Source organism: Schistocerca gregaria, chromosome 3, assembly GCF_023897955.1.
Source record: "Schistocerca gregaria isolate iqSchGreg1 chromosome 3, iqSchGreg1.2, whole genome shotgun sequence".
Taxonomy (NCBI): Eukaryota; Metazoa; Arthropoda; class Insecta; order Orthoptera; family Acrididae; genus Schistocerca; species Schistocerca gregaria.
In genome coordinates, this window is record NC_064922.1 from 453634849 (window position 1) to 453657380 (window position 22532).

A 22532-nucleotide genomic window follows, 5' to 3' on the forward strand; every position below is an offset into this window, starting at 1 on the left:
CCCGCCAGTACAGCCCTAAAAAGCTTTGCAACTACAGTTTGTCTTAGCATAGTGTAGCCCTGAAAATATATTACATGCTCAAGTTCTGATCAGAATAGGTGCAAAAGTTCTTAACATCAGCTCTCAGCTGTGTAAGAGAGAATTGCCGACAATAGGTTAATTGAGTTCCGTAAAGCTAAATGGAGAAAAAGTGTCCAATCCCATCATATTGACAACATTTGGCTAGCTTAAATGGATTGTGTTGTCATGTAGTATCTAGAATCAAGTACCAGTTATAAGAGCAGAATCATAAACAAGAATTAATAGTCCACATTGAAAGCCTGTTTGTCAAGCACACACAGAAAGTGACCAGGGAGCTGAACTTCCTGACACAGCAGAAAGTACTCCTATTTATACACACATAGCATGTTCTAGAAAACTCCAATATTCCACAAATAAGAAAGTTCCAGAATGTTCCAGAAAGCATAAAAGTTGAGGGTTAAGTAATTGCAGGAGGTGGGAATCAAACTGATGTCCTGCATTGCCAGCCACTATATTGTTTCATGATGACAGACAACACCCGGCACGTTACAACATGGCTGTCTTCTTACTTATACCTCGCATATGCTGTGAATTTGCCTTTTACTGGTATCTTTGTTTACTGAATGGAATTTGGTCCAGTGTAAAATAGGGTCCTGATGACTCTTTTCATTTTGGGTTAAATAAATAAATGAAATAGTTTGCTGTTACTGAGCAGTATAAACTGTAAATCAGTTATTACTGGAGAAGATGTCAGTCCTGATTGTCTAGTGGTAAAGCACATGCCTGGAAACTGAAGGTTGTGGGGCCAAATCACAGTCAGACCACAGAATTTTCAATCTTCCTTTGCTCTAGCTTTTATCTCTTACTGACATGAATATTCCCCAGGAACAACATGTCATTCAAATTCCACATTAAATTGTAGTTCCCTTTCTTGGAAAGATTACTGGGGTAGGTTAGGGACACAAAGCTCACTGGAGTTGCATCCAGTTGACAGACTCGCACCAAGCTGTTGAGCACAGAAATTATTATTATGCTGAAGAACATAATTTTGTACAATGCAATTAGTATTGTGAATCAGTTTCTATGTGGCGTTGGGTGATTGACATGAATGTTTAGTCCAAAATAGCTAGTGATATCAAGAGATTGACAATAATCATATCTGTGGTTTGTCAGCAGCATACACAGCAGAAATCCAATTAACACCCATAAATAAGCATAGCCCAAAGAAAGTTGAAATCTTTATCATTGATGCTGGATATAGGTTTATCAGTTACTAAATAAACTGATCATGATCAAGGGTTGCTCAGGTGGTACTAACCCATTTAAAAGAGTAGTTCTGTTTATCTCACAAATTATCTTGTCAGTGATGGTGGTCATATGGTTTGCTATATTAAGACCTCTTCGGCAGGGCTGTTTTGATCATTTGCTCTTTTGATCTTCTCTAGATAGTATCAGATACAATAGAATGATTACTACTTTTCTCTTAACTCCTTCATGGTCACTTCCTGACTCTGTACAGCTGCAGCTTTATTGGCCCAGAAATGAACTTCATGTATGTCTCAATCCTTCTGCGGTGATTCTCACACCTCTAACAGTACTCAGTTCCCATTGTCTGCCTAATATTCCTGTGGCTCCATAGTTGATGTATTATAATAATATTGTGCATAATAATTTGTGCTCGTTTTCACAATACCCAATTCTTTGGGTTTTACCTTTCACCCTAATTCTACTTCATAAAGCTAAGTGACTGACCCATCATCCACTTCTATTTTTCCTTGCTTATTGGTACGGACTGAAATTGCTATACAGTGAAAACGCTGTACAGCAGTTACAACATTGCTTACACCATCACTATGCAGTCAGTAAACTTTTCCCAAAAACCAGATTTTATACTTACGTGTTTCAGGAAGGCATAGATACTATGCTGCTTCTTTACCACCTGCTGCTTATCTGGCAACATTTTCTTATTTTTTACAGTTGCTAGTTGCCAGTTGCTCTATGTCACTTTGTACACAATTTGGCTCATTGTTTGTGTTGCACCCACATTCTATGACCAGTTGTTGCCTACTATTGGTTTCCTCTATTGTCAGCTCAGAGTTCACTTTTTATGATTAATCCGTGTTTCTTTCATTTTGAAAAATAGCTTATGAGACAGTAAGCCATATGCATTGAGTTCCTCACCATGTTTTATATTAATTTAAGTCACTGAAAAGTTAGTGGGGAAGTTGAGTGCACATGAGATCAATAATATGCTAGACCATGTAGATCCTATTCAGGGTGTGAAGTTTTAATTTGGAGGATTTTATATTAACAGTTCATATCTAATGGGATAAAACTACTTACCATGCTACTATGCTGATAGTCTCAGTTATTCCTGACAATACCTGAAGATCGCTCACTCTTTTTTTTATTAAAATCATCACAACAGAACTTTAGTGTGCTTGTTTATCATTGCAGTATAAGTCCCATTAATCAAGCAGATTAGTAATTTAAACCCACAGTTGCCTTAGTAAATGAAAATATTAGTGTATTCACATGTATGCTAACAATTATATGCCATCTTGTCATCCTATATTCTGATAGTGGTCAACTACCTTTTTATTGCTTGCCCCAAAATAAATGACAACCTTCTGTAATCATACTACTGTTGTTTTACTCTAATGTTGTGACTAATTGCCTGAATTGAGACCAATTGCCTGCCATTGGTAAGTTGTGTTTATTAACTGCTGTATATTTATTAGTGTCCTCAACTGCCCACAGCAGTCTTCAAATGCTGACTTACTTCATTGAAATTTGCAATTCTGAAAAAGTGTAACACACACAGTAAATCCTGGAAGATCAGGGATATGTAAGGGTAGCTATTCGACAAGCGAAACCAATGTCAAAAATTATAGAAACTTGTACAACTGGTGATATTTTAAACATTATGAACAGTAATTAGAAAGGCTCATCTTTCTCGTTAGATGTTATTTCTCTCATTGATTGTTTCTGAACAGTCTGGTATTCAGAGTTGTTTCAGCTGAAAATTAGGCCATACCTCACGATGGTTTCAGTTAGCAATGAAATCCTTTAGTTGGGAAAGAATGTGCAGTCAGTGTAAAACTAGTGCTAGTTAAACCACATACAATTGTAATGAAAGCTTTAGCAGTAGAATCATTTGGACTGTTCCAGAGCAGAGTCTATCTAAGCCAATAGATGAAAATAATGTGCCATACATCCTAAAACCCTGGTACTCATCCAGCATTTGACACTTAACATTCACCTATAGGAAATGTGGTACCAGCAGGACTGCATACTTTATAAATGGTGCACAGAGTGTGGTAGACAAGTCCTTACTTTATTTTGCTGGACAGAATTACATGATAGTCTGCACTGATCAGAGGTTTGACACATACTCATCCATCACAGATATAATTGTTCACTCAACACTCAGGGCAGCCATGTTTATTTTGTCAGTCAGAGGTGACATATAGTCGCCATGTCACCAGCGAGACCCCCCCCCCCTTTCCCATGCCCACCTTATTGTGGAGCACAGGAGAAGGAGAAGCATTGCAAGGAGGTTAAATATCAGCATTGATCTGTGATGTAGCAAGAGCTGCAGTGATTCCGGAGATCTCTGAGGTGGGCAGGAGGCTGGAGAGTGTGTCCAAAGTAGGAAGTAGCCAGTACCAGTGCACTGTCATCAGTAACAGCCTTGGCAGCCTTGGCGGAGGGCGTTGAGGTTGGAATGGCTGACGGTATAGTTCTATTGTCAGCTGTAGCAGGGACAGCCACACCATAAACCGGGATGGTTATGATGAGGAATCCCTTGGTAGTGAGCAAGCACATCAATTCCACCATGACCATATCAGCCTGTATAGACAATTTGTAGCGGAAATGGTGCAAAATCGTGCTGGCCCCGGATCTCATGTCTTTGTACTGCATGCAGACAACCAGGTTTTCGTTAATGGGCATCACAGATATATCCTCAGGGAGAAAGTCAGAGAGGTTGAGCTGCAGTGTAAAAAGGGTAGAAGACAGTAGGTCAGGTGCAGGGCTAGGTGGCAGCTGCAGAGACCATTCTGCAATGGTCCAAGCTGGCTTTAATGTATTAACAGACACTGTCGATCGTTTACCCCTATCGCTATGTCAAATGTGTTCATGCTCCAAGTAACTAATTTATGAGGGCTTGTGTACAGTGGGTACAGGGCCAGTTCCAAAGCAACAACACATAGCATCACATGCAAGCAAGTGGACAGTTCCTTATGGACAAGGACCTGTGGTGTTGCATGGTGTGATAGGGGGGAGTGACGGGTAGATGCAGGTTTCGTATGTGGCATCTAACACAGGCAATGAGTTCTGGTAGGTCACAATCAGTGGAGGATGTAGCCTGTACAACAGAATCGGCAGGAAGAGATAATGTGCTTCCACACAGGATCTTGGCTAAAGATACATCTTCCTTATGGGTGGTGCAGACACAGAAAAATACACAGGGAAGGGCTTCTGTCCAAAATTCTGGATGGCACATTAGTACTACTTTTAATGTGCCGTGCTGTCTTTCAATGAGACCATTCGACTGCGGGTGATATGCAGTGGTATGTAAATGGTGGCAGCCACAAAGATGACATAGTTCATTGAATGGAGATGACTCAAATTGTCTGCCCTGATAGGTAGTGAGCAACACAAGGCAGCTGAAACATGTGATCCACGTGTTGACGAAAACTTTGGCAGCAGTCTTGGTGGCTTTATCAGCAGTGGGTGTGGCCTCGATCCACAGCTAAGTCTATCAGTCAGTGATATAACATAACGCTCTCCATCTGAGACTGGAAGTGGTCATAGTATGAGGATCAGGAATTTGCCATGGGGGGGGTTGGGGGCTGAGCATGGCAGCCTCTTTCACTCTCTGTTGACACGGGATACACACTCTGTTCCTTGTGGCACAGTCTTTCCTCACTGGGGGGTCACACAAAATGTTCTGTCACTAAACGTACAAAGAGCCATACCCCAGGGTGTGCAAGATTGTGGATGAGATGGAAGATTTGTTTAGGAAAAGGTTTTAGGACAACTGGTCAGACCCTGTCACAGGACACATCGCACCAAAATGGTTTGGTGAAGCCGTGGAAGGTATGTAACTCAAGTTTGAGGTATCCAGGTTGTGAAGGAGGTTCTGTAAGTCTTGATCTGATTCTTACACCATGTTGATCTGGTGGTAATCGAACCAGACAGAGGAAGAGATGATGTGCAACAAACAGTCTGTGACAATGTTGTCAGCGCCTTTGACGTAGCACACGTTGGTCATGACCTGTGAAATGAAATTGTGATATTGAACATGCCTGGGGAGGGGTCCTCAGAAAGGTTGTGTAACATGTCAGCCAGAGAACAGTAATCCAAGTAAACAGTAAGAGGCCTGCCCTCTCTTCTCAATAGTAGCAGACGGCCTCTTAGGTGGCGACTAGCTCACGGTCAAAGGTTATCAACTTACGCTTCATGTCTGAAAGTTTATGAGAGAAAAACCATGGAGACTGTAGAATGCTGGCTATCTCCTGTTGTAACAGGCCACTGATAGCAAAGTATCTCACATTTGCTTTTGTAGTAAGGTGGGTGTTGAGAGATGGATGAGCTAGTATAGTCATGTACAGGAAGTTATCCTTGATTTTGTCAAAGGTGGATTACATAGGATGTGTCCACTCAAGGCAGCATTTCCTTGCAGTATTCTTCCTGTGCAGGACTTCATTCAGAGGAAGGAGAGGATCTCAGCTGCATGTGGGATGCGTCTCCTGTAGAAATTTCTGACACCTAAACACTGCGTAACTCATGATAGGTGAAGGGAGGTGGCAAGAGTCATATCTGGTCTGTCTTCTCTGATGTTGGACAGATATCTGAGACATCTTTGAGATGAGCAACGAATGTCACATGGGCTTGCAATAACTGACATTTGTCTTCATGACAAACTCACGAGCAGCTAATCTGTCAAGGACTTGTAAGTGAGCCTCATGCTCTTCCACTGATGGTGACAATAAAAGGATGTCATCTATGTAGGCATAAAAAAAAATGGTAGACCGAACAAAACTTTGTCAAGAAAATGTCACCATGTTTGTGTGGCAGTTTTTAATCCATAAGGCATATACAAAAACTCAAAAAGTAATGTGTAGTGATCATTGTCTTTGGCATGTCCTCTTCCACTACAGGAATCACAAGCAACTATTAATCAAAGTGTGTGCATATGGAGTATCGTCTAAGTTGTGTGACTGGATTTGTGATTTTCTCTCAGAGAGGTCACAGTTCGTAGTGATAGATGGTAATCATCAAATAGAGCAGAAGTGATATCTGACATTCTGCAAAGTTGTGTCTTAGGCCCTCTGCTGTTCCTGATTTACATAAATGATGTAGGTGATAATCTGAGCAGCCCCCTTAGATTGTTTGCAGATAACACTGTAATTTACAGTCTAGTAAAATCATCAGACAATCAATTCCAATTGCAAAATAATCTAGAGAGTAAATCTGTATGGTGCGAAAAGTGGCTATTGGCCCTAAACAAAGAAAAGTGGTTATCCACATGGGTACTAAAAGAAATCCGATAAATTTTGGGCATACGATAAGTCGCACAAATATAAGGGCTGTCAATTTGACTAAATACCTAGGAATTACAATTACGAGCAACTTAAATTGGAAAGACCACATAGATAATATTGTGGGGAAGGCGAAACAGAGACTGCGCTTTGTTGGCAGAACACTTAGAAGATGCAGGAAACCCACTGAGGAGACAACCTACATTACACTTCTCTGTCCTCTGCTGGAATATTGCTACACCAGGTAGGATTGATGGAGGACATCGAAAAAGTGCAAAGAAGGGCAGCTCATTTCGTGTTATCGCGCAATAGGGGTGAGAGTGTCACTGATATGATACACGCGTTGGGGTGGCAGTCATTGAAACAAAAGCGGTCTTCTTTTGGTGAGATCTATTTACGAAATTTCAATCACCAACTTTCTCTTCTGAATGCAAAAATATTTTGTTGACACCCGCCTACATAGGGAGAAATGATCATCGTAATAAAATAAGAGAAATCAGAGCTTGAACGGAAAGATTTAGGTGTTCCTTTTTCCCACACACCATTCGAGAGTGGAATGGTAGAGAAGTACTATGAAAATGATTCAGTGAACCCTCTGCAAGGCACTTAAGTGTGAATTGCAGAGTAACCATGTAGATGTAGATGTAAATCTGGAGGTACAATGTCTTACATTCAATAACACTGAATATTTTGGCAGTCTTGTAAATTAGGGACTGGTTAACTGTCTATAACAGTTTGATCACTGAGCCATTAGCAATCGCCACGCAGGTGTCACAATTTGTCTTTTATAGGAGACACCCAGGGACTGTACGAAGGGTGGACGCTGCTTACCTCCATTAGTTTGTCCACGGTGGCCTTTGCTGCTTTAGTTTTGTGGAGAGGAAGGCATCGAAGTTTACATCAGACAGACGGGAGGGGTGTAGTGTTCATACGATAAGCAGTACCATCATGAATTATCATTTGTGGGAACTTCAATGTTGATTCCTTGAAAGAGTGTAATAGGAAGAATGACCTTGTAGTATTACTCAGTTCTTTCAATTTGAGCTCCGTCATTGATTTTCCTACTCAGATAACAGAACAGCAGGACATTGATAGATAACTTTTTTATAGACCAAGATAAATTTAAGGACATAAATGCTTATCCTGTTGAGAATGGTCTTTCAGATCATGGTGCACAGTTAGTTACAGTACATGACATAGCTCCATGCAGTATATCAAATCAGAATTTCAAAGCAGTGTGTTCAGTTAACAATATAAATATTGCAAACTTTAGGGAAAGCCTAAAGCGGCTAGACTGGGATGAAGTGTTTAATTAACCTGATGCAAACTTGAAATATAACTTATTTCACGATACATTTTTAAGGGTATTTGAAAATTGTTTTCCCAAGAAAATAGTTAAACATAATTCCAAGAAAAAATATATGAGACGTTGGCTAACTAAAGGAATAAGAATATCTTGCAACCGTAAAGGAGCACTGTATCTAACAGCAAGAGGGAGTACTGACTCCGAAATTATTCAGTATTATAAAAACTATTCTGCGGTACTAAGAAAAGTTATTAAAAAGTCCAGAAGCATGTGTATCATGTCTGAGATCAGTAACTCTGATAATAAAATTAAAGCAATTTGGAATATTATTGAAAGGGAAACAGGGCAACCAAGAGCACAGGAAGACTTTAGTGGCATAAAACTGAGTGACATATGTACTAACAAACAATCAAAAATTGAAAATATTTTCAATAATCATTTTTTAAATGTTGTGGAGAAAATAGGATCTAGATCTTCACTAGAAGAGGCAAGGCTTCTAATAGAAGAGTCCATACCTGTGCAGTTTGAAACAATTGTATTTCCACCAACTACTCCCTCTGAAATCAGTAAAATAATAAACTCACTGAAAAGTAAAAGCTCTTACAGAATTGATGGCATTTCCAGCAAGATACTTAAAGCTTGTTCCCCACAGATAAGTAGGATTCTCAGCCACATATGTAATAGCTCTTTGGAGCAGAGTGCTTTCCCCGATAGACTGAAATATGCCATTGTAAAACCATTGCATAAAAAGGGGGATACATTGGATGTCAACAACTATTGCCCAATCTCTCTTCTGACAGCTCTATCAAAAATTTTTGAGAAAGTAATGTATTCAAGAGTAGCCTCCCATATTTGTAAAAATAAAGTACTAACAAAATGTCAGTTTGGTTTTCAGAAAGGCTTTTCAACAGAAAATGCTATATATGCTTTCACAGATCAAATATTAAATGCTCTGAATAACCAGATGTCACCCATTGGTATTTTTTGTGATCTCTCAAAGGCCTTTGATTGTGTAAATCATGGAATTCTTTTAGATAAGCTAAATCATTATGGTTTGAGGGGGGCAGTGCACAAATGGTTTAATTCATACTTAACTGGGAGAATGCAGAAAGTTGAAATAAATTATTCATGTAATGTTAAAACAGCTGATTCCCCAAACTGGGGGGCTATCAAGTATGGGGTCCCACAGGGTTCGGTCTTGGGTCCTTTGCTGTTCTTGATATACATTAATGACGTACCATTCCACATTGATGAAGATGCAAAGTTAGTTCTTTTTCTGATGATACAAGTATAGTAATAACATCCAAAAACCAAGAACTAAGTGATGTAATTGTAAATGATGTTTTTCACAAAATTATTAAGTGGTTCTCAGCAAACGGACTCTCTTTAAATTTTGATAAAACACAGTATATACAGTTCCGTACAATAAATGGCACAACTCCAGTAATAAATATAGACTTTCAACAGAAGTCTGTAGCTAAGGTAAAATTTTTAGGTGTGTCCATTGATGAGAGGTTAAACTGGAAGCAACACATTGATGGTCTGCTGAAACGTCTTGAGTTCAGCTACGTATGCTATTAGGGTTATTGCAAATTTTGGTGACAAGAATCTCAGTAAATTAGCTTACTATGCCTACTTTCATTCACTGCTTTCGTATGGCATCATATTCTGGGGTAATTCATCGTTGAGTAGAAAAGTATTCATTGCTCAAAAACATGTAATCAGAATAATTGCTAGAGCCAACCCACGGTCATCCTGCAGACATCTATTTAAGGATCTAGGGATCCTCACAGTATATATATTCACATATGAAATTTGTTGTTAATAATCCAACCCAGTTCAAAAATAATAGCAGTGTGCATAGCTATAACACCAGGAGAAAGGATGATCTTCACTTTGCAGGGTTAAATCTGACTTTGGCACACAAAGGGGTAAATTGTGCTGCGACAAAAGTCTTTGGTCACCTACCAAACAACATCAAAAGCCTGACAGATAGTCAACCAACATTTAAAAATAAATTAAAAGAATTTCTAGATGACAACTCCTTCTACTCACTGGCTGGATTTTTAGATATAAAATAAGGGAGGAGAAGGAAAAAAAATTGCTTAAACATTAGTGTCATGCAATATTTTGTGTAATGTAATATCTTGTACAGACATCTTTTATTAACCTGACTTGTTCCACATCATTACGAAGTGTCGTATTCATGATCTATGGAACAAGTATTAATCTAATCTAATCCAATCTAATCAACACAAACTGCATGTGGCCTGATAGTAGGCTGTATGTCTATGGCTGGAAACATGCCACATTGTAGAGTAGGATCACTGGGTGGAGCAGTGAGTACACTGTCAGAATCACACTCTGAAGTTGGATATAGTTCACTAAATTATTCAGTTTCCTTGCAGATAAGCTCTGTAAGTATGTTGGCATCCTCTGAAGAGGTAGATGTTTGGCGTGGCCGTTGCAAATGTTTTAGGAGAGCAAGGTTGTGCTTAAAAATGTGAAGTAATGCTGCAGTGACAGCAACGCGCTGCCAAAGATCCATGTTTTTGCATCTTGCGATGTCATTTGCAGTACCTATCAAAGAATAGTTGGACATCAGAGAGTGAAGTTCTCTAAAGAGCACTGAGCACTTTAGGAGGAAGTCCACTTGTGTATCTCCATTTGATAAAGAGGTGGGAGATGGACAGGAACGTGGGGGGAGAACTTTGCTGATAACTCCAGTGGTTGGCTGCTGACTGTCACTGTATAATAACAGTGGGTGAGGTCAGGAAGCAGGTGGTAGTGCTGCAGAAAGTCTGCTCCCAGGACTGGCTCAACCGTCTCAGTGATGGGGAAGGTGCAGTGCATGTGACTCTCCGCCCCTAAGTCAAAAGTGATTTAGGCAGTACTGTTGACTATGATGAGAGTGTCATATGTGGCACATAATTGGAGTGATGATGGTGAGGGAGTAGTCAGTGCTCGAGCTGGTGGGCAATGCTGATATCAGCATCCATGTTGATGAGGAAAGTTTGCATTAGACGGTCGTAAACAAATAAGCATGAGCCATCAGAAATGTGATGGGAAGTGGCAGACTTGAGCTGGTGAGGTTGATTAAGGTGCCTTGAGGTTGTAGAGCGGTCTGGTGCACCTCTGACAGGTCACTGTGCTCATTTGGGTGAGCACAAAGTGCTTGGCTGTTGGAGGGATAGAGGCGGGCGGCATTGTTCTCTGAAGTGGCGTTTGTAAACAGTGCCCGACAGGGGGGGGCTTTCAATACTCGCAAATATTTAAACAGAAAACTCAAGAGGTGAACCCCCATTTAGCCTTACAAGAGAATTGATAAGACAATTTTATCACACAATCGTTTTTTTTTTTAATACAATTTTTAAGATCAATGACTAGGAAAATTTTGAATTTATACTTTCATTCTCCTTTTACCCTTAAGAAACAACTAAGATTAAGGCAGCAGCTAATGAACTAGCATGACTTAAACGTACTAGGGATCAAGCAACACAACTTTCAAATTATGCAATTGTTTCACCTTCCTGCATTTAGAATAAACAATTTTAAAGTGTCCACAGATAATCCTTACACAATAGACAAGTCTATTACTGTGCTTTGTTCATCATCATAATAAAGCTGATGTAAACAAACACAAACGCAATGGTTAGTTAGCAGCAGTAGCTCTTGTGCATTGGTGCTGTTCCATGCTTGGATGCAGATCCAACTTATGTATTAGATATCTTATTACTATGTCACTATAAATGGAACTTTGTGGGTGTTAATACATCAGAATGTCCTAAACATTTTTCTTACTCATACTTTAGCTAAGTAATTTTTATTTCAAAAATCATGTACAGTCACAGTCTCTGTAAATGCTACTTGTGTTCTGGTTGTCTCACTGTTGATATGTACAGTGAAAATGGATGACACTGCTTCCTGCTTTGTAGTGAAACGTGCATGTGGAACACTTTAATGGCAAGAAACAAATTATTCTCAATGTTTTTTGCAAGATTACAGAGAAAAATCAGCTTTGGCAAACAATAGCAGCGTTGTTGAGTACCCAACTGGTGCAGCAGATTTGCTCCTAATCACAACACGGTGTGGCAGATGGAGTCTCCACTGTAGGGAATGTGGTACCAGTGGGAGTGCATATGTAATAAATGGTACATGAATTATGGTAGGCAAATCCTTAGTTTATTTTGCTGCACAAATTACATCATAGTTTGCACCGGTCAGAGGTTCAAAATGTACTCAACCATTAAAGATTTTATTGTTCGCTCTACTGCCGAGGGCAGCAATGTTTATTTTGTCAGTCAGAGGCAATGTATAGCCACACACCTGTTTAAAACCTTCTCCTGTTCATTAGCCTTCGAGCTCATTTTGTCTGGCTAACTCTAGTTAATCACACAACTGCAATGTGGTTACCAATTCTCGTCCAGTGGGTGTACCCATATCTACTGTCAACCTGTCATAGCCTACACTCCTTTCTCTGCTGTGGTGCTAATGAAAGATAAACTGGATAAACAACTGACTGTAGAAACTATCTGTGTTACATGATACTTCAGGTTTTATGCCAGAAATCATATAACTAAGGGTATTCTATTTTAAATAATTAATTTGCATTCCAGCATTTAACAGTATTCTTAGAAGTGCAATGATCATTTATTATAATTTCAGGTCAGTTGGACAATGATGGAGAGAAACTCCTCCTTGCAAGAGGTGGTGCCGGTGGTGCCCCACACACTCAGTTCCTGGGCAGAAGAGGCCAAGTGCATTCTGTCACTCTTGATTTAAAAATTATCGCAGATGTCGGGCTTGTAGGCTTTCCAAACGCAGGGAAATCTTCCCTCTTGCGAGCCATTTCTCAAGCGAAGCCAAAAGTGGCCTCTTATCCCTGTAAGAACTAAACTGCATTTTCTTTTCTGCGTAGATATACAGTATACTAACATCACGTTTCAATTCAGTTATCATGATAGTTGTCTAAAACAAAAAATATAGTTTTATTGCAAGTGGTTGTTAAAATTAACCATTTATTACATTGTAAGAGTAAGAGAAGTAGAATTTGTCTACTATTATTTTTATAGGATTTTTTTCTTCTACAAATTTATCTTGTTACTGTTACATCTGTACATGATGTTTGTTACTTTACAACAGCATTCAGTTATGTACTCGACAGATAAGAAACTATATATGATTGTGAGCACAAGGTGTGAATATGATTTGTTTGCCTTCCATTCCATTCAGATACATTATGCGTAAAAAATTACTTACCAAATATGTGCTCTAAATGCTATAATTTTGTCCTGACACCTACTACAAACAAGCTAATGTATTATGAGGATCATTGAGAATTTAGTAGTATCACATCTGAAAAGCTGTGTAAGTAGTTTCACTGGAAATCTAAATGTTTCAAAGATTTTTCATGAGTATAACATTTATTGCTGTAAACTGATAGAAAGTATTTTTTGTTTCATTCCTAGTCACAACCGTGAGGCCAGAGATTGGAATTATTGAATATTCAGATATGAGGCAGATCAGCGTTGCAGACCTACCTGGACTTATTGAGGGTGCTCATGTGAATGTGGGACTGGGCCATAAGTTTCTTAAGCATGTGGAACGCACTCGACTCCTAGTACTTGTTGCTGATGTGCAAGGATTCCAACTGAGCCCGCAGCACAGGCATCACACATGTCTTGATACTGTAGTGCTTCTTAATAAGGTAAGGCATATGAGTTGCCCATTAGTAACATTTAGTGTATGGTTTCAGTTGTTAGAGAAATCCGAGATATATGTAACACTGTTATGTTTCAAGATAATGATAACATAAGATTTTATTTTGCCTTAATTCTCACTCTGCCCCATTAGAGTTAGTAGGCAGTAAAAAGATGGCAGTTAGTGTTGTGTAGATATTCAGTTTGCAAAGTGTTGAAACTGATTTTGGTAACTCACATTCTAATTATTCACTTTTATCAGTTTCCTTAATTATTTGTTTTTCTTGTATCTTCTTTAGCAATCTAAGTTCAGGATGAGCAAGTCAGTACATGTTCTGGGTCAGCAAAACAATTTGACCAAAAGTGCAGGCCAGAAAGACAGCATTAAATAAAGGAATTGATTATAGGAAGTAGGGGACTCAGTTGAATATTTTCAGCACTACAGAAATGTAATTGAAATCTGACACATGGACATCTTTACTCAAATTGTAATGTAATTCACAGGAAATGGATTCATAAACAAAATCTTTGGGCCAACCAATCATCATGATGGGAACAAGAAAGACTTACAGCATCACATACACATGTATTATACTTAGTTGACATACCCTACAGCACTTCTTCAGAAATAAAAACAATCATTTGTCCATGTTTTATGTTTCATTATTTCTAAAGGTCAAAGTAAATGGAAAATGAGCATGCTCTTGTACTCAGACTTACCACCACTTAATTAATACAAGTATGTCATAGCAAATGTTCAAATTGACCACCACTTTCACACTGATATAGCACCGTAAATATTCAGCTGTGACCCCTAGTTCCTATACTCAAATTCCTTTTTCTGGCACTGTCTTTCTGCTGTATGCTTTTGGTCAAATTGTTTTTCCGCAACTTATATAGTTCCCAGCATGTGTTAGAGACAGGTATGGGCACCAAGTGGCCTTTTCTGAAGTGAATGTGAAAAACTAACTGGAATTCGCATTCAGTTTAGTCAGGATATCGAACCAGGGATTATTAGTCTAATATGATTCAAGACTAGTGCATCTCACTGCTATTGAAACAAGTGTGCTACATGTTATAGTATATTTACTACCCTGTAAAGAAAATAGATCATAGGAATTTTTTTTAAAAAAACTGTTATCGTCAACAAGAAAATAATTTTGTGATACTATTTACTGATAAAATTCTTTGGGTTAACAGCCACATCAAGTGGTTTAAAATCCACAAGCTTTCAGTAAAGTGCTCCTTGGCCGTTGCCAAGTGGTGAATGTTTTGTGATTGTGACTGTCATGTGATTCCTGTTGCCATCCTTATATAGTCTTGCTGCCTTCTTGACATCAGTGGTGCTCAAATCAGTGCTGTTTATGCTAATGCTTTTGTTGTGTACATGCCACACCCACTTCAACATTCTGATAGCTGGCTCCCAAGCTTTTTCTAGCTGCAGGCCACATCTTTATCAAGGATGTTGTCACAGATTTTTATCTGCATTGCTTCTTTTATGCCACTATCCCAGAAACTATTAGTACATTTAATAACAGATGTCTCATTGAATGCAATTCAGTGTCTCTTTTCGAGAGCATGCTCTGCTACCACTGTCTTTTTAGGGTGCTGTTAAGTGGAACCACCTGTCATGTTCTACACTGCACTATTCATCAGTACACATATTCTGTCTGACATAAAATTGTCCACACACACATGGTACTTTATATAGTCTTGATATTCGGAGGCCTAAGTCGTCTTTTACAGGCCTCGTATGTTGCCAATTTTTTTCTGGAGGTCTCAAGACTGTATTGATTTTGTACCTCTTTAGAAGTTGATTAATCTTTCCTGTTACTGGCATGGGAACATTTCCAAGTGTCAGTAAACGATCTTGATGAAACTTGGTGGAGGTGTAGAGGGTCCAAAGTAGTACAGTACATATTTTTTTGTTTGTGCCCAATTTCACTTTTAAAGGGTAAAAGACATCCCATAAGGAAATTTGGAATTTCACATTTAGGGGGAATATCTTCAAGTGATGATATATAAAAAATGTCTGTAATATAAAAGTAGATATGTAATTAATGTTCTTGAAGACTATATAATCAACTTTTGTAGTAATTTGAAATTTTGCAAAATACCCCACCACCATTAACTAATTTTGAAAAGTTAAAACTTCTGTTATGACATAAGGTAAAGAAACTTTCAAGCCACACACATCCATGTGTAATAAAGCTGGTTTCTGAAATACCATTTTTGGGAAATAAGCTGTACACCATGCACATGAAATGAATGAAATTTCTTCATGTAATCTACACAATGGAGAAGACACCATGAAACAAAATTCAGCAGGATTTCATATTGTCATGGATGATTCTCTAAAACTCATGATTTGTATCAGACATATTTCTGTACATTGGTAAGGCTTGCAAAGAGAATTGATTATATACAAATGACAACTGTGTGATTATACTGTCACATAGAAGAAGGTGTAAGTAGATGAATGATGAACACTAACTTTACTTCTCAAAAGTTTATTCAGCACTGCCTCTGGCCAGAACACATACAGTATATATACAGCTACAGAACATTCCAGTACAATGATTCTTCACATTTGTGGATACTTCTAGAATGTACTCGAACTGAGTATAGAAATTAAAATTGTAGAGTCCAGGTGAGTTTTGAACTCATGACAGTTTAGTATCACCACCACTACACCACAGTGCTACTCAGCTACTTCTGTGACATTGCTCCCTCCTTAAGGAACAGTGTTTCGATGTTACATCCTCCTAATCTGGGAACAAATCATCAGCCCTGCATCCTCTGACTCCCAATGACTGATTCTCGCCCTGGCGATGATCTTCTTAGAACTTCATTTGCCGCTACTCTCTTCATCACCTTTCCACTTGTTGCCTGTCACTGAAAGTTCGAATATACCCTGGGTTGCAGGATCATTATAGGGCTTCATTCGGAGGACATGGACCGTATCTCAGATCTTTTGTTGTCTTGTGTCGGGGTCGAAATCTTCAACTTCGTAAGTAGCATCGGACAGTTGTCTTTCAACCTTATAAGGTCCAAAGTAGAACCTGAGGAGCTTCTCAAAGAGACCAATCTTCCGAACAGGAGTGAAGATCCAGACGAGGTCACCAGGCTGGTAGACAACAGGGCTGTGGCTCACAATCATTTTCTTGAGCCTGGAGCGTGTAGAGTTGAGCTAACTGTCAAATTTAACTCAGCACTGGTTAACACCTGGCTGATGTAGTCATCGTCCACGTCACCAGGATGTAATGGAAACACAGTGTCCATCATCGTAGTCACCTCACACATATGCACCAGGAAAAATGGCTTAAATCCTGTGGTGTTTTGTTCGGCGGTGTTGTAAGCAAACATCACAAAAGGTAGCACATCATCCCAGTAGCTCTGCTCAACATCGAGAAAGATTGATAGCATGTCGGCTAAGGTCTTATTAAGGCGTTCAGTAAGCCCATTAGTTTGCGGATGGTAGGCAGTTGTCATGTGACGAGTAATGTTTCACCAATGATATATCTCAGTCACAAAATGCAATTGCAAAACTTTCCCTCAATCCATAATTACTGACCTTGGGGCACCGTGTTTTAATACAATGTCATCCATGATGAATTTGGCTACCTCGGATGCTTCGGCTGTCTTCACAGCTTTTGTAATGGCATAGCGTGTCAGATAATCAGTGCAAACAATAATCCATCTATTGCCACTAGCAAACGTTGGAAATCATCTGAGGAGGTCAATCCCAACACGATGGAAAGGCGTTTCGGCAGGTAGAATTGGAATGAATCAGCCGGGTGGTTTCTGAGGAACTGCCTTTCTCCTCTGGTACTCTCGACAGTGCGACACATAGTGACGGACACTCCTAAATAAACCTGGCCAGAAAAATCTCTTGTGGATTCTATCATAAGTCTTAATAAATCCTAAATGTCCGGCCTCAGGTGAGTCATAGAATTTCTGTAGAACATCTAAACGCATGTGTTTAGGAATCACTGGTAGCCACCTCTTTACAAGTGGATCAAAGTTTTTCTTGCAAAGCAATCCATTAGCTACCTTAAATTGTCCTTTCACTTCCTCTGACCAATTTAAGGCAAGCACAATTTGAGATATCTTGGCGTCGTCCTCTTGCTCAGCAGAGAGATCCTGGAGTGCAGTGAGACAGTCACCATGTTCAAAGTCTTGCACAAGGTTTCTTGAGAGACAGTCAGCGTCTTTGTGTTTTCTTCCACTATTGTACACTATGGTAATGTCATACTCTTGAAGACATAGTGCCTACCTGGTGAGTCGTCCTGTATGTGACCTGTAAACCAACAAAGTGAATGGTGGCCTGTAACAACTGTGAATGGCCTTCCGTAGAGATACTGTTGAAATCTGCAAATGGCCCAGATCACAGCAAGACATTCTCTTTCTGTAGTTGAGTAGTTTCTCTTGGCTTTTGTAAGTGTCCTAGAAGCATAGGCTATAACTTTCTCTTTTTCATTCGAAATCTGCACCAGAACAGCACCAATCCCTTACCCACTGTCATCTGTGTGTAGTTCTGTAGGTGCTCTCTCATCATACAGACCAAGTACAGGGTCAGTCATCGGAGCTTTTCACAGCACATCAAAAGAATCAGTTGCGTACCACCTCAGATAAATTTAGCATCAGCTTTTAATGACCCTTGGGGTTGCCTGGCTTTGATACAGAAGTCTTTGATAAAACGACGGTAATAAGAACACAATCTGAGGAAACTTCTCACATCTCTAATACTTTTAGGAATAAGGAATTCCATTACAGATCTCACCTTTTCTGGGTCTGGCCGCACACCTTCATTTGACACAAGGTGTCCAAGTATTTTGATTTCTTTTGTTCCAAAGAAATGCGCTTTCTTGGTTTAAGTTTCAGTCCGCCTTGCAGGAGGCACCTAAAATTGGCCCTCAGTCTTCTTATATGCTCGTCAAGTGTTTCTGAGAACACTATAATGTCATCTAAATAACAAAGACACATTGTCCACTTCATGTGCCTTAGAAGATTATCCATCATCCATTCAAAAGTTGCTGGTGCATTACACAAACCAAACGGCATTACCTTAAACGCATACAAGCCCTCAGAGGTGATGAATACAATTTTCTCATGATCTGCCTCACCTACTTTGATTTACCAGTATCCCGAGTACATGTCCATGGTTGAGAAAAAGTTAGCCCCCTTCAGACAATCTAGTGTATCATCAATTCGTGGAAGACGGTAAACATCTTTTTTAGTTATATTATTAAGCTTCCTGTAAACAACACAAAAGCACCAACTGCCATCTTTCTTCCTGACGAGAGCCACTGGTGATGACCAAGGACTCCGTGAAGGCTGAATGATGTCATTCTTCATCATTTTCTCTACTTCGTTGCGAATTATTCGATGTTCCATTGCAGACACGCGGTAAGCTCTCTGGCTTATTGGTTGATGCTCCCCAGTACTAATCCAGTGCTTCACCATCGATGTGTCTAATTTGATCTTCACCTGTGGATTGAAGCATTCAGAGAACTCTTGAAGAATGGCAAGTAGCTTCTTCTGTTGTCCCTAAGTAGATCTGGTGATAGTCGAGCTAGAAGATCTTGTCTCATAGCGGTAGCGCTAATTTCGCCCACAGCCTTGGCATTGGAGGTTACTATGACGCTCAGCTGTTCTGCAATTAACGGCTTAGTGTTTGCTATGCACATGTTACTTAGAACGATCTGCGGTTTTTGGCGACAGTTAACTATTCACAATTCACCGAATCCATTCTTAAACAAGACAACAGAGGCCAGCATGACCAAGTTAGTCTTCAGTGGTATGCTTCTCTTACATTCCACTCCAGATTCATGATTTGATGCATGGCATGACACATGACAGCTACCTATCTAGCGCTGACTGCAGGAATGATCACTTCATCTAATACACATAGTCTCCACACACTCAGTTGCGCATCTTCCTGTCCACAGTATCTCATCTCATCTAGCATAATCTTTGAGCAATCGCAATCTATAATTGCTTGAGAAGCTTTCAAAAAGTCCCATCCGAGAATTACATCATGGCTGCACTCTTGTAAGACGATGAATTCTAAGGGCTGTGTATGGCCACTTATACCCACACGAACGACACATGTTCCTCTAGGCTTTACATGTTTCCTATTAGCCACCTTCAGCAGAGATGTTTTGCTGTCGACGAATACGGTTTTCTGCAACTGGCATTGGTACTTCTCCGAAATAACTGAATATGATGCTCCATAGTCCACAGGAGCCTGGGCTGGTCAGCCATCCATAAGGTTATCGACATAGTTTCCTACCATTTTTGTAGTGACCGACGACGGAGTATTTTTTCCTTCGGTGGCCTCACCTCCAAGGAAGGTTGCACCCTTTATTTTTCCACATTCTGCCAGCTAGGTGATTGGCTGGAGCTTCTAAGCGGTGATGGAGACATTGATCAGCATGTTGGGGAGCGTCCTCTCCAGCGTCTAGCTTGCGGTGATGGTGACCTATGTCGTCCTGCACCCACATCTTTGTGTTCATCTTCATCGTCCCATAGTTGTCATTGACTAAGATAAGTCTGCTGTCTTCTGGCGTGGGCATCGTCAAATATCCACACCTTTCTCATCAATAAGGCACCACATGTCCCAGTCGTCCCCAGTGGTAACATACTGGTTGGTTATCTTGGGTCCTCCAGACATCAGTCTTCCTTGGTGCCCAAACAGGTTCCTCATGCGGCATTGTAGACATGTAACTCCACCAGACTCTCGACTTTTTCACTGTTTTAAAGGGAAATGAAGGACGAGAGATTGGGTTCAATGTCTGTTCCACTTCCTCCCTTATGACCTCTTGAAGCATCTCGGTTTTTTGCTCGCCATGCAATCCAAGTGCCTTCTGAACTTCCTCTCTCACTGTCTGACGAAGAACACTTGTGAATCAGTTGCTTCCTCCATCACAGACATCAATATGACGTTTGGAAGCAGTTCAAATTTCTTGCGTGTAATTCTTTTTTTATGCATCCTCAATATACTGGCACCATTCTATGAAATCATCTGTTGTCGAAACCTCCTTCAGGAGCAGGGCTTGATACATGTCTTCAGCAACACCCTTCATGAGATGTGCAACCTTACCTTCCTCTTTCATTCTAGGATCCACTATTTTACACATCTCCAAGACGTCTTGAATGTAGGATGCTGTAGTTTCTCCTGGACGCTGTACCCTGCACTTCAATTTATCTTCAGCCTTGCACTTCTGTCATTGTGTGTCACTGAAATACTTGTACAGTTCCACCTGGAATACTTCCCAGCTTGTGATCTTCTCCTCATTGTTCTCATACCATTGCTTGACAGTGCCCTCCAAGTAGAAAAATATGTTAGCCAAACACACCGTGTCATCCCATTTCTTAAACTTTGCTATACGCTGTTATACCTTCAGCCACTTGTTTGGATCTTGCCCATCATCACCAGAGAACCCAGAAGGATGTCTCATGTGGTGGCACACAGTTGCTGTCATCTTAACGTCCTCTTATTCTTCTGACCCCGATAGAGTGCTATCTGTTAAGTATGGCTCTAACTCGGGTTGCTCGCTACGTAAATGGCGGCTCTGTCGTGGCCTGATGGGAGCCACTGTGTCATTGATAATGGGCGCTATCACAATGTCCAATACCCAGCACCTCCACTAGAATAATGTCACTTAGAAGAAGGTGTAAGTAGATGAATGACAAACACTGACTTCACTTAACGAAGGTTTATTCAGCTCTTCCACATACAAGAGTGTGGAGCGAACTGCCTTCAGCCAGAACACATACAGTGTATATACAGCTACAGAACACTCCCTTACAGTGATTCTTCACATTTGTGGATACTTCTAGAATGTACTCAAACTGAATATATAAATTAAAATTGTAGGGTCCAGGTGAGTTTTGAACCCACAACCCTCCATGCAACAGTTTAGTATTATCACCACTACACCACGGTGCTACTCAGCTACTTCTGTGACAATATTGTTTCCCGGTGGAGGTTGACATAATCATTCAACAGAACTAGATATGAAAACCTACTCACAAAGCACTTCCAACATCGAAATCTGTATACGTCCCATGGTTGTAACTGTGCTGTTGAGCTCTTTGGTATTACCAGATGAACAGGTTTCTTGTCCTCACACATGATGCTCTGAACTATTCTTTCAGTGCAAGAATCTAACAGCAATACAGATATTTCTCTTTCACTTGGAAAGAGAACCGCTTTCAAATATCTTTTGACCCGTCAGACATTTGTTTATCACATTTTTTATGCTTTTAAAAACACATTTGGGGCTTAAAAAGGAGATTCTCAAATTCTCGGTCCAAACTCACCATTAGTTCTTTTAAAACTATAAAAATACATTTTGAGTGTCGTACCCAAGGGTAAGAAACATTCGATGATCTGAAAGGGCTCGTGGCACAGGTACAGACATGGAAGATATACAGGTTTCAATGTAGGTAGAACTTTGTGAGTAGGCTTCAACATCTAGTTCTGTTGAATGATTACATTGTCAATCTCCACTTGAGAAACAATATAATCAAGTAGCAGTCATTAGTACATAACCAGTTGTCTTCACAAAGACTTAAAAATGTACTGAAGTATGCCTGATACAAATCAAGATTTTAGAGGATCATTAATGACAATTTCAAATCCTGCAGAATTTTGTTTAATTTGCCTTCTCTGTCTTATATATTATGTGAAGCAATTTCGTTAATTTTATGTGCATGGTGTAAAAAAGTTACGTTTTAACCATTTTTTTACAGATTATCATTATTGTAATTATTTTCTGTCATGAGTTACTTATTATTTCCAGTTAACAAAATAAACATATGTAAAATAGTAAACTAAAAAGCAAGAAAAAGAACACAATGAATGTAAAATAACAGTTTAAAACATTAAAGAAATATAACTAAAATAAATGATTAGAATAATAATGAATGTTTATACACACATCAAAAAAA

The 22532-nt window shown here is 39.6% G+C and overlaps 1 protein-coding gene across 1 annotated transcript in view; it reads left to right on the forward strand.

Moving 5' to 3' along the window:
* Positions 1 to 22532, forward strand: part of LOC126354222 (GTP-binding protein 10 homolog) — a 91789-nt gene that overhangs the window by 39443 nt on the left and 29814 nt on the right. The window contains exons 4-5 of the mRNA XM_050003705.1: positions 12541 to 12759; positions 13344 to 13582. Of these exons, the coding sequence (XP_049859662.1) occupies positions 12541 to 12759; positions 13344 to 13582 (458 nt within the window). The remainder of the gene's footprint in view (positions 1 to 12540; positions 12760 to 13343; positions 13583 to 22532) is intronic.